The sequence below is a fragment of the Candoia aspera genome, chromosome 3 (genome assembly GCF_035149785.1).
Source record: "Candoia aspera isolate rCanAsp1 chromosome 3, rCanAsp1.hap2, whole genome shotgun sequence".
Lineage (NCBI taxonomy): Eukaryota > Metazoa > Chordata > Lepidosauria > Squamata > Boidae > Candoia > Candoia aspera.
Window position 1 is genome coordinate 129097390 of NC_086155.1, and position 13628 is coordinate 129111017.

The 13628-nt window shown below is 36.4% G+C and overlaps 1 protein-coding gene across 1 annotated transcript in view; it reads right to left on the bottom strand.

Moving 5' to 3' along the window:
- The window catches only part of CDH10 (cadherin 10), a 162194-nt gene that overhangs the window by 17518 nt on the left and 131048 nt on the right, over positions 1-13628 (bottom strand). The window contains exon 6 of the mRNA XM_063298769.1: positions 4425-4612. Coding sequence (XP_063154839.1) covers positions 4425-4612 — 188 coding nt within the window. The remainder of the gene's footprint in view (positions 1-4424; positions 4613-13628) is intronic.

A 13628-nucleotide genomic window follows, 5' to 3' on the forward strand; every position in this document is an offset into this window, starting at 1 on the left:
CTTTGCTTAACAAATTTCATATACAATGAATTTCACAAACCCTGTACCAGAGATTTTTTTTAAAAAAAATGTATGCCAATTTTATCACTTTTTAAAAATGAAAAGATGAAAAAGTTTGGAGTTAGAATATATATGCAATTGGATAGTGTATGTGTGTGTGTGTGTGTGTTTGTATATATATTACAAAAGAATTTTTATTTTATGATTTCTTTGTGACTTTTAGGTAGTGAAAAAGTTGTGAGAAAATGTAGTTTGTATTACAATAGGGCAGAAAGGTGTCAAACATGGACCCAGAATGTCTTTGGTAGATACCTTTGAATTTATTTAATCATAAATTAGTAGGTATACACAAATGAGGCAAGACTGTCTTTGTGCTGAAATCTCATTTACTCAGAAGGTGTATTATATTGGAAATAAATATTCCCTTCCCATATTATCTTGAGACTCTCTGTCAGGCTCGCTTTGCATGCCTGCCATGAAACTATTTGTACACACAACAGCCACTGCAAGAGCAAACCCATGTTAGCTTTTGCAGCTTTGCAGGCAGAGAGGATCATTAATCACATTCCTTCACAAGCTGTTGGAGCCAAGGGCAGGCTGATAAGACACCTGGACTCTAAGTCTAAGGAACTGGGAGGGGGGAGATCAGGAGTGAGAACGGGCTTGTTTGGGAGACAGGGAGGGGAGACTATGTCAGAGGGAATGATTAAATTTGAATGTTTTGGTGCCAAAACGTTATTCAGAGCTTTGCAACTGTCCTGTGTAATTGGATTTTAATAAATGAATTCTTTAGGCTTCCTAAGGGACTATCTGGATAATTTCTCAAGTTAAGATCCTGGTACTGGGGCCGTCACACTCTCCTTGCCATTTCAATATAATTTTCAAGGATACTTTTATCCTATATTGTAATTATTATAGCTCACATAAATTGAGGTTTTGGAACTGCACAGGTTTATACACTGCAGAGCAGTAACGTGACTTCCAGGCACTGAAAGGAAGCCACCAAAGAAGGCTTCTGATTGGTTGCTAAAAAAGTCATCATCCAATATACCTCCAGCTGACTTGTTTGAAATGTTTTTTTGTTAATTGCTCGGCTTTGAAAAAGCAACAGGCACATGTCCTTTAAGAAGCCAGATGATTTTTATAAACATTTTGGATGTGATGTTACAGCTGGCTACTGAACTAAGATTCTAATGTCCTTCTCTGAAGTCTTTCTAGAAGATGTAAAGACTGAGTTCTTCTGAACAGCAGTTGGTGACTGACTTTCCCATGATTGTTATTTTAAACAGCTGTTCTTTTATTAATATTTTATCACTTAATGTGACTATATTTAGATTTAATGAGTGATTTTACTTAGCTTATATATTTTCAGTGTTTAATTATCTGTATTATGAATGTTTCAACTGTAAGCCACCATGAGTCTTTGGTAGATTTGATAGAATAGAGATATAATAAATAAATGCAAGCTATCTATTCTGTCTGTCTATTGTCTGTCTGATTTTTTGCACTTAGCCTTTTTTAATGGAAACTGAAAGGCAAAATTTACAGAAAACTGTCTCTCTTTTGTTCCTCATTCTTCCTCCCATGTCCTTCTCAACACTATACAACTATCCTCAGATTTCAATCAAGTAGTTTTTCCCTTTCAAAGCAATTTGGGCTGCATCATGCTGTCTGGCTAAGTTCAGAGTAACTGGCTCCCTATCAAGCTCTTTGATTGTGGCTTATTAAAACTCTGACTAATCTGTTTTCCCCTTCTTGATAGTTACAAATTGGCTGAAGAAGCAGTCTTCTGTCTTTGCTTGCTTGATGGAAACTAGGATAGATATAAAAAAGCATTTTTCTATGCCAGAGAACTGTATTTACTTTCTCTATGTCAGACTTCTTTGTGAAAGTATATACTCCTTTCTGTTAAAATCTGTCCTTTCCTTCTCCTTTTACATCCTACATCCCTGCTTATTCAAAACCATCAACTACTGGGGAAGAAATGGTGGACTGAAGACGGCTCTGTGAAAAGCAGAGTTGATGACCATGGCTGAATGAAGAGCCGGCAAGTAGACTGGCTCTTTGATAATTCCTCTCCAGACAAGGAGAAGACCTGAGATTGCCCACAAGTGCTCTAGACAGTTCCTCCTCGCAGGGAGACTGCAAGATAATGGTCTCTGGTGGGCTTAGACCTCTGGGAGATGAGGGAATATCCATCTTGCTCAAACCGTGGTTGGCACCTTTGAAAGGACACTAAATTTGCATACTTTTCTAATCACTTTCAGAAATTGCATGTTAACTGCTTTTCAGCTATGAACCTTTGGATCAACAAGTTTTACAGTACTGGGTGAGTTTCCTTCAGTCCTTAGCAAAAAAAGTTTTAACTACAAGTTTAAGAACTTAAAAAAAATTAATCATCATCAGCAGCAGCAAAGAGTGATTAAAACTTTGATTTTGGAAAGTTACAAATGGACTAAGGGTCTACATTAATTTGAAATAAGATTTTGAATTAATTGTAAAGAATCCTTCCCATTGGAAAATCCTTTTGTTCTGATTAAAAAAAAAAAAGATAAGATTTTAAAAATTGGACACTAGATGGAACTAAAGACTACAATGAAAGGAGAACACTTAAACTTGACTTACAATTACAGAATGAAGCAAAATATTTAAATATTGTACATATTGAAGGATATTTTTTAACAGTGGACCCAGACATTAATTTTAATACTGTCCCCTTTTATAAATAGACTATAAAAGATGTTATGGAAGAGTAACAAGTTCTACCTGACAAGATCGAGATTGAGTTAAAAGTGGATTTAAAAATTACTGGCTACAAGAATGACATGGAAAAGGATGTTACACTGGATATACAAAAGAAACCAGCTGATGTCTTGATAATTAAAAGGGATATACAAACAACAAACCAAGAGAGTGACCTGGATAATTTTCCTATATGGGATTTACAAAAGAAGCTTGTTAAAGTTTTGAAGAATCTTGTGACAAATTAAAAATAAAAAGAAATTAAGTTCTACAGCATTATTTGAAGGGACTAAAAATTAAGATTGTTAGAAGTAAAAGGAAGGAATATAAAGTTGGTTTATTTGATCAAGGTTAAAATAGTTTTGTTGTTATCTCTGGTAACCCTTCCTGGGCATTTGCTGGCATCAGGACTGAAATGATGATGTTTTATGGATTTGTTCATAGATAAGAGATGGGATATGGGACGAAGAGATCATTCATTGTATTTTAAAAGTTTATAAGTTACTAGAATTGTTTATACTTGCTATAATGAAAGTGGGAAGTCACTTCTTTATATGTTTCTTTTTCTTTACTATATTCTATTTTTTCTTTCTTTTCTATTTCTATTTTTTTTCCTTTTTCTCCTTTCTTTTCAGCACCTTCTACTCTTTCTTTTTATTCTTCTAATTTTTAGTTTATATTAGTTTTTACTGTTGTAATTATAACCTTTAATTTCAGGTGCAATTCACATAAAAACTTTCATGGCATAGGGCCTGGTTATATGAGGAACCACCTATTTCCAATTGTTTTGGCCCACCTGGTACGTTTGGGCAGAGTGGGGGCACCCTAGTTCCCTTCAGTTAAATGCTACCATCTTGTGGGACAGGGGAAATGTAACTTTTCTATCCCTACCCTCTGGAACAGCATCCCCTCAGATATTCAGAGGGTGCCCACTCTCCTGGAATTCTGCAAAGCCCTTAAGATCTGGCTCTGTTCCCAGACCTGAGGTTAATGTGAGTGTGCTTTATTGGTCAAAGTTCTGTTCTTTTTTTGTTTGTTTGTTTGTTTTTACTGTTCGTTTCAGTTCAGGCTGCCTGTTTTTGTGGTTAACTGTCTTCTTTTTTATGGATTCCATATTCAATTGAATTGAATTGAATAATTAAATTATTATAACATATAGTTTTAAAGTTGTATACCTCTATTTACCAAATATCTTAACAGAACTTCTAAACACCCATCCAAAGAGACTGCTGTTTCAAAAACAAGACCACTTTTTAAAAACAACAACAACAACAACTGTTGGCATGTTTTTCTATAGTACATTATTCTGATGAGATCATATATTACCAAGATTTCCCAAGAATATAGAGAATAAATTTATCAACTATGTACTTTTTAGAAAATATCCAATACATTACAAATCATAATTCTTCCTTCCTTCCTAATCAATGATATGATAACAAATAATGAATATATTTAGTAGTAATAAAAAAAAAGGTTTGGTGGTTGCTTTTTATTCATAATATTCTTGAGGCTACATTTTAGTATTTTTTGCACCAAATCTTTCTATATAAAGAAAGTAAGAGTGGGAACTAAAATAAAACTACATTGTGGGGGGTTTTCATGGTTTTTTTTTTAAGGCAGGGTCCAGCACTGAATGGTTAGTGGCTTCAAACATGCAATGCTTCATTGAAAATATGCACCTTTCGTACTCTGATAATGCCTTCCTGTGTGTCCTTTTGTGTAACAATATCAAACGTGTCTCTTCCATCACCATCAATAATTCGGTATTCAAGTTCTGCATTTCTCCCAATATCTGCATCAGAGGCTTTGATGCTTCCAATCGCAGTGCCAACTGGGGAAGATTCTGGGATGCGTAGGTGGACTGAGCCTGCAAAGAAGAAGAATCCAAGCTATGTAAGAGACATCTTATTAAGACCCTAATGTTACAGCTTTGGTCAAGAAACTTAATTTTAGGAATTATTTTTAAAAGGGTGAGGCAGAGAGGTACGTTATGGATTTAAATCCAAGAGCATCAGGTTTCTGCCTAAATACAGAGGCGCTGCTTTGAAACTGACTGTTCCAAAAGCAACCTGCATTTTGGTGGCTCACCAAACATAGCCTGCTAATCCTATTGGGCAGTCTACAAAGAACTTGTTTTCCCAGCATTTCTGGAAGAGTAAAGTTGTGTTGTGATGAAACATTCCATAGATCCTTTCCCCCCCCCCAATCATTATATTGCTGTTCAACATACTTAAAAAAGGAGGAGGAAATTTTCAAAGAAAGGCATATGGGGCTGACTGGAAGGCTCTTGGTGCATTCCTTATTTAGGTAATGACCAACAGACATCATCTTGCCTCTCCCATCTTTTTGTTTTTCTTCCTACTTCATCAGAAGCTCCTGACAGCCTTGTCTGTGCTTTCCTGCAAGTCAGTATAGCTGGTGGCTGCTATACATCTGACAGCTGACAGGCAAGGAGGCCAATGCACCCTATACTGGCTGGTTAGGGGTGAGATGAGATGAGATGCCACTATGACTTGAAAGAAATACTCTGAAAGCCTACTGAACCAGAGAAACTGAGTCTTCCAGACAGAGCCAAATCCTTCTCTTGAAATGTTAAATGTTGGAAACAGCCTTTCTGCCTATTCCCAGAGCACCTTTTTCGGTTCAGGAAGCGCGGGGAGGTTGCGGTATGATGGAGAGATGTGTAAGAGAAAGAAATAAAAAGTAATAAAGCACAGCACCTTTGGCTACTTTGCAATAATAAGATTAACTCAAAACATGACCTGAGAAATTCTAAGGCAGTTAGAATTTATACTTTTATACAGTTATACTTCTGATAATCAGAAGTATATTTTATGTGAAGAACTGGAGGACATATTTTTGCATACTACTAAATTATCATCAGGCACCTGGCCAGCCACAATCTATCACTGCTTGGTGGGTCAATATAAAATAAGTAAAAAAGTGAAGAAACAAATAGGTTTTACAGTTGTGCTAAGTGCAATTTCACTAAATGGTGTTTTAATTATAGACACAAGTGAATACTAATAATCAATTGCAAATAAATAAGTAAAATACTAATGAGACAGTAAACAGCAATGCAATCTGATAGATTTAGAGGAGATTGTGTATTTGCAATTGGATGATGATGATGTTCTTAAGGATCACTCTTAAGAGTGTTTAGTTCAACTCCTTGGCACAGGTTCTGCAGCTTTAGCTAAGGTCATTTTAAAATTTGACCTTAAAGGAGCTTCAGCAATTTTTCCCAAGTTGTGTGCATGTGTGGCACTGTAATTAAGAAAATTAGCTGCATCCCACTTAGTTTTGAGCAACCACAATTTGAGTGGGCATCATCTTCCACTTTAACAAGCCCTTTCTGAAATAGGGACAAGCCACCCACCGCTACCATTTGCAATAACATATTCTGTCACTTGAGTTCAATCCTCATAAGCCTAAGCTAAAATAATAATAATAATAATAATAATAATAATAATAATAATAATAATAATAATAATATCTTGGTGGAAATGATTTGATCTGGATTTTGTGAGCCTCTTTTCCAACCTCCCCATGGTTCCTTGAAGTACTTTACTGCTTGCAGTAAGCAGAGGAGGAGAAGAAATAACTGCATTCCAATCCCTGATACTGAAAACTTGCTTTTAAAAAATCACTGCAAGAGTTAGTATGAGTTAACGGAAATTAATGGGGTCTGCAGAGTCATAAAGTGTTGCTCTTGGGCATTTCTCTTTCATTACAACACAATTTGTACTGGACATATTTTTGATAGATTACCGCCTCAATTTGCAGGATTTGATGGTTTCTCTTGTATAGCCTGCGTTCTGTAAAAAAGCCAAGATTCTGCACATGGGCTTCTGTCTACCCAGCACAGGCAAGCTGAACAGTAACGTCCTCATCTATATTTCTTGTACTAGTAGCCTCGAGTGAGTGTAAATCTGGTGAAATGTTTATTTTGAAAAAGTAAATGCATTTCTCCCATAGAAGCTAATTTGTTGAAAATCTATGCACTCCAGTAATGTTTAGTTTCCAGGCAAGACATGAACAATAAAGGATTTCGTTGTTGTTGTTTTAGAAAAAAGATAGTTCAGCTTCTTAAAGAAATCTGTAAAATACTAGGCCAAACCATATCATGAAGAGAAGTACAGAGGGACAACCATGTGAGAGAGAGAAACTTTGTAACACCCCTTTCTTTGTATTTTATTTTCTTCTCTCTTTTTTGTGCCTCATTAGACCATAAACAAGCAAGGCCTAGATTTTTTAGGTAAGTTATAAATTACCATTATTATTCTTTATTTGCACTTTGCCTCAAGGAACTAAAAAGCTCTGGCAGCCTTGAAGCAATATAAAATCACAATCAATCATTTTTATAACTTTAACAGTTTCTATAGTGCTGCCAAATCGCATAGCATATCTCAACTCACTTGAAGTGAATAGGCTTAATTTTGTGACTTTCAAAAGAAATCCAGAATAGAGAATAGCAAACTGTCCCCACTGGTCTTCAAAAGTATTTGTAATTTGTGAGGGTTGAAGCTGGAAATGTTTGAAAGTTACCAAAGCCAGCTTTCCTCTAGCTCCTATCTCAACCCCTCTCACAGAGTCAATGGAACCTACCATCATCTCCTGGTACAAATCCAAGGAAACCCATCCATCCTTTCTTCTACTTTGGGAAAGAAGGATGCAGTCACAGTTATCAAAGAGTTTCAATAAAGACAGAGTGTCATTTCCTGTCCCATAATCTTGTGGACCAACCCATGACATTTTGGTAAGAAAAAAAAATGCTTTTTTATTATTTTCTGTCTCATAGGCAATCTGTTGGGACATCATTTATATTTTCCCCATTGGGATTGCTGGGACACTGTAGTCAGGGATGGGCTGGGGTGTAACTAGGCCCAAGGACTCATTTCAAGCAAATTTTACTTGCCTCCCTTTGACTTAAGGAACCATGGAAATCTGGTCAGTAACAATGCTACATTTAATTCTGCTCTGTTTCATACAATTTTTCAGCATTTCTTTTTTAAAAAATTACCATTAAATACATAGTTGCTATCATATGGATTCTGCACATATTTTCTATAAGTTACTTACTATTCTGCATAATTTAAATGGCTACTCTTATACACTTTTTTCTGTACAACTTCCCTAATTTATATTTAAGTAACTTTCCCTAATACTATTGTTTTTAGTACACAACTTTTCTTAAACAGTGTGGGGTAGTGGGTAAGGAATAGACTGGGGCCAGGGAGACCCAAGTTCAAGGTGTTGATTATTACCTTTAAAGCCCTACATGGCATAGGAACAGGGTACCTGAGGGACCATCTCATCCCCATAACATTGACCCACCCCACCCAGTCAGGCAGGGAGAGCATGCTACGGACCCCATTAGCAAAGGAATTTCATCTAGTGGGGTCCAGGAGGTGAGCCTTCTCTGCAGTGGCTCCCGCCCTTTTGAATATCTTGCCCCCGGAGTTGAGACAGGTCTCCTCACTCCTGGACTTCCGGAAGAAAATGAAGACCTGGTTCTGCCACCTTGTGTGGGATGGGGAGAGTGATAGTTCCACCTGGAGGTGGCTGGCGTCATAGCACCCCTTATTGATTATGGCTCCATCTCCACTTGGATTTTATATTTATTTTCCTATTTATATTTTTAACTATAACTTAGGTGGATATGTTTTTATTATTTTATTGTAAACCGCCCAGAGTCCCCTGTTGGGGGGAGATGGGTGGTGACATAAATTTAATTAAATAAATAAATAAAATAAATTGTTAATGACATAGTTTTCATTTCATACATGTAAATTCCCTATTTGCAATTGAAGATAATACTTCATGCATTTGACCAAATGGTTCTACTCTGCTGAAACCTGTTAGGTTAGTCTTTAGCACCTGAAATAAAAATAACAGGTGGAAATAATATGAATTAACTAATTTTGTTTTAACTAGGTTAAAACCAAAATGTAATCCAGGGATTAAGTTAGTAGATTCTCTGAAAAGGCTGTTGGAAATGAAAATATCATTTCTAAAACTGTACTGAAGTCTCTAAGAAATACATTTTATAATAGAGGGGACACACTGCAGAAAACAGAAAATACTTATATCTAATGTTTTCTATCTCAAAGAACTCAACCGATATGTGATGCCTTGATAGGTAGATGTGGAGAACAATTGAGTCTTCAAGCACCAATATCTCAACCTTCATAGTACTTTATATTTCAAAGCTTTTGCTTTGTTATTCAGTATTCTATGCATAATGACATGCTAATTGGTTAAAAATGCAAGGGAACTCTAAGCCCAGATTTCTTTTAAATTAAATTGACCTGCTTAATGCTTTTGAAAACTCTGCTGAACAAGCCCAGCCATTCCAGAAAAAAACATCCTAAATGTTCCCTTTTCAAAATGAATAGATTTGAGTTTCAGAGAAATATGACTTCATTCTCCAGTATCCATTTTCAAAATGAGTAATTTAAAATTCAGGTAAATATTACCTAACTACAATTTCCATCTCAGTGGTTTTCCTAGTGTCCTAACTACAGCACCTTGCAGAATACTTTTGAATTGGTTTGAAATACTGCTGACAACAAACTTACAGTTGTTTCTTATTTTTTCCCCCTCATGAGAAGAAATGAGATTCTGTGGGGAGAGGCAGAAAGATAACTACAAATATTTTGAGTGGGGGGAGGGACTTCTTCAAATTTCGAGGAGGAATCATGGATGGAAGAATTATGAGCTTATCAGTAAAAGAAGAATATTCTTCCAGAAACTTAGTTCCTCTGCTGCCAAAAATAGGCACAGAATCACAACAACTGGCAACCAGTAAGGTACCTTTTTCATATGCAATGCTTCCTGACGCTGATAACGTGACATTACATCATTCTCGTAACACTATCAGGTGGGAAGATAATAGCTCCCACTGGGAAACCCTCTAGCTGCCAATTCCAGCTCAGTTACAATCAAGTTAGGCAACATGGCACTGCTGCTCTTTAGGAAGCTGTCTCCCACTCCTGACAATTCTGGGAATATTTCTGACTCCCTAGATAAGACCTAAAATATTCTCCATTCCACTTTGCAGAAGGAAAATGGGGCTATGAACAGAGGCATTTTACATTTTACACATACTACACACTTATTTCATGCAGTGGGCTATCCCATTACTCCACATAAATTAAGAGTATGCTCTAGAACAACTTTCTCTAGATCTATGTTGGTTAGGAATGATGAAGGTTGGTATCCTACACTTCTAGAAGGCATCAAATTGGGGAAGGATCATAAAACTAATTTCCGGATGCTGGAGAAGGAAGGGACGGAGGGAGAGAGGAAGGGGAGGCCAATATTTGTGATTCCATAGTTACTAGAATTAAAAGTCCTGCAGTAAACAAAAAAATAATGTCATGCAATGATTAGAGCACTTGACTAAATCTGTCTGCAACTAAGTTGCAACTTAGTCTGCAACTAAGGAGACTCAGGCACAATTCCTTGTTTATCCATAGCGCACATTAGATTTTCCATGAATCAGTGTTTTTCTGGCACATCTCGTAGGGCTGTTGTGAAGATAAAACGGAAGGAAAAGGAGAATCATGTAGAGTGTTTAGTTCTTAGGAAAAAAGATTCAGGATATGACTATAAAAAATAAATAAATAAACTTCTTGTCCATGGATGAACTGTACAACAGCGTCTCTTCTTTGAACCCAAAGGACCACATACATACATTTAGCCTGATGATATTGCATAAAATCTGATGGTATATGAAAAGAATGTTTTAGCACTGGAACAGTTTTCCACCCCAGAATACCTGTATTCAAAACTTCTTTAAAACTGTTCTTTAGCAAGTATACTTCTTTTGACAATCACTTCTAATCATTGCTAATGTCACACTTAAAGCGGAGGCACAGCTGAGCTTCCAGCAGCACCAACTGCTCGTTGGTGGCATGAACAGTTTGCTTTTTAATTTTTAGTGCTGGAAATATTTCCAACAAAAGCACTTGACTTGCTTTTGACTCAGAAAGCTTGTCATTTATCTAATGAGTTCACAAGGCTCCCAAAAGGTGCCCATAAGTGTGAGTAGTTCTTTCTCATTAATACTAGTACAACCCCATTCTGATAAATGAAATTGTGAAAGGGGCTTCCAATTTTATGAGTCCTCTTGGTCAATAATCAAGTCAGCAACTCAGATAAGAGATAAGATCCTTTAAGTATACAGTTTCACATTTGACATGAATGTTATTGATTCTCTTTTAAGAAGGAATCAATAAGACGTTTAGCACTTACATGAATCAAGCCCTTTCACAAATCAAGCCCATTCATTTGCTTCCTCTTAACATGATACAAGCCTCATTAATAAGGAGGCTGTCAAGGGAAGTGGAGAGGAAGAAAATTTAATTTTTAAAAATGCCTTATAGCATATGCAGCTGTAAGGTAAAGGTAAATATGCCCTCAATTTGAGCTTGATTGGACACAATCAGTTTTCTTTGCAGCACTAGAGGAGTGATTTGTCACTGCCTTCTTCCATGATGTTTTTTTCAATTTCCCAGCCTAGCTTACAGTCCCAGTATTCCCTGGACTAACCAGGCCCAACCCTGTTAGCTTCCAAGCTCAGACTGAAGACCCATATACTGATATACACTGCTGTGAAAGAAGTTCATTGGTACCCTCTGTAGTAAAGGGGAAAGAGGGAATTTAAACAAAGAAATGAATGAGGTACGCGAGCAGTCCTAGCCTCCAGCAGCTGTACTGAGATCATGAAATAGAGGGCTGACCTTGTTCTCTGAGACCATAAAAGAGAGACCCAACCCCCTCTATTACCAGCCAAATGAATCAGTCCAGTGCAGAAAGGGCCAGCTGCTGCAGAGAAGCTATGCAGAGCCACATGACTGGGCTTGTCCAGCAATACCTACTATGACCAAACAAACAGAAGGAATAAAGAGCTGTACATCGAGCAGATTATCACTACAGAGGAAGAGGACCCCCAGAGGGTCTGAAAGCTGACCTCCCAATCCTCATGACTCAAAGCCTCATTTTCACGTTGAGGTGTCATTATCTGTGGTTTTATGTTGGAATGGAACCCCTGGAAATAATAAGGCCACCATTCATAGTCCATTGAATATTGTACAATTTACACTATTGTTAATGCTACAGTTGTACAACAGAGGAAAATCAGTTATATAGTAATGTTCCACTGAGTCAGACTGAAATTCATGTTTAGGTTTTGGTGAAGAATTATTAATTTTTTGCCAACTCTGCCTGAATGTATGATATATAGATATATAACTATTTCTTTTTTACATACACACATGGAATCCTAATTCCCTCTCTTCATGCAAAAAAATCCAGATTTCCTTCTTTCCTTTTCCATATGAAAAAAAAAAAAAGAATTTCCATGTCAGGTGCTGGAAACAGGAGAAGACTGATCATTATGTCAATATTCAGAAATAAATTTTAATAGCTGTGTAGAAGAGGAATTTTTGGTCAAATGTAACTTGTCTGCCAAAGGAACTATGCAACTGTTTCTTTTCAGCATCTCCCCTACCCTGAAACTCTCACTTTATCATTTCTCTCACTTTATCATAACCTGTTCACCTGTTTTTGTTTATTCATTTATATTTTAAAATTTAAAATATATATATATATATATATTAACAAATATTTATGTTTATACCTTAATCAACAAAGACTCACAGAAATTTTAATAAGGGCCCACAGTGGTGAGTATTCTGATCCGAGCCAACCAATTTGGTCCCCTGAGCCATAATAACACCCAGATTAATTTTTTTTCTCCCTTTAAACTCTCCCAGACCAAAACTGATAAAAAACTAACTACATTTTTTCTGACATTTTGAGATGAGAAGGACATAAAAGCTGAGCAAAAGTTCTAAAATATGTTTTTAAAGAAATCTTCACAACCTAGTAACTCCCCAAAATTCTAGTCCTACCCATGGGCCTTGCATTATCCTGTCAAATTTGCACTGTTGCAAGTTGTGGTCCTTGATGCCACAGAAAAGTTAAGTGCAAACCCTGAGTCTAATCAAACATTTGAATCCATGGACAGGTTTATTGTAACTAAAAATAAATTATAGTACTCTCCATTATATATTCAAGCGGAGGCTAGACAGCCATCCATCTGGTAGGGGCATCCATGAGTGGACAGGGATCAAAAACATGAAAATGGTGGTCACAATTATGCAACTGAAGCCTTTTTATGTGTGTTGTAAATAAAATGTGGTGTTGGGTTGATTATGCAGCCACCACTGTCTTCTTAACCTGGACACACACATACACCCCAGACACCTGTGATGCTTTAATTAATACACTGAACGGGGGTTCAACTTGATGGTCCAGGCACCATTTTCCAAGTCTATGATTTATTTTTTGTTGTTATATTTTTAATCATTGTGACTCTAATCCTGTTTCAACACTTCTCTGACTTGTACTCATCTTTCTCAAACCCTTGTTTTGTTTCAAAAAGCATTCACATTTTCTGTTTGCATTGTTTAAATTATTAATTTCCAGGTAACATTAAACAAAGATGTGCTCTTGAAACTATTATTATAGTGTCAAGCTCAGGAGAAATCTTCTATATAATGTTCTTCTATATCCTGTTTGGTCAGACCACACCTAGAATATTCCATTCATTTCATAGTACCATAGTTTAGGAAGGGCACTGGCAAAACTTAATATGTTCAGAAGAGAACAATTAATGTGATAAGGTACCTATAATGGGAAAAAACACAACAAGCTTTGGGTATATTTAGCCCTGACAAGAGAAAAGAGCAAGAATACACAATAGCTGTCTTCAATTATTTGGTTGGTTATCATGTAAAAGATGGGGCAGAATTGTTCTGGAAAAGAGAACAAAGAACAATGGATTTAATTGCAAATTCAATTGGACATCAGGA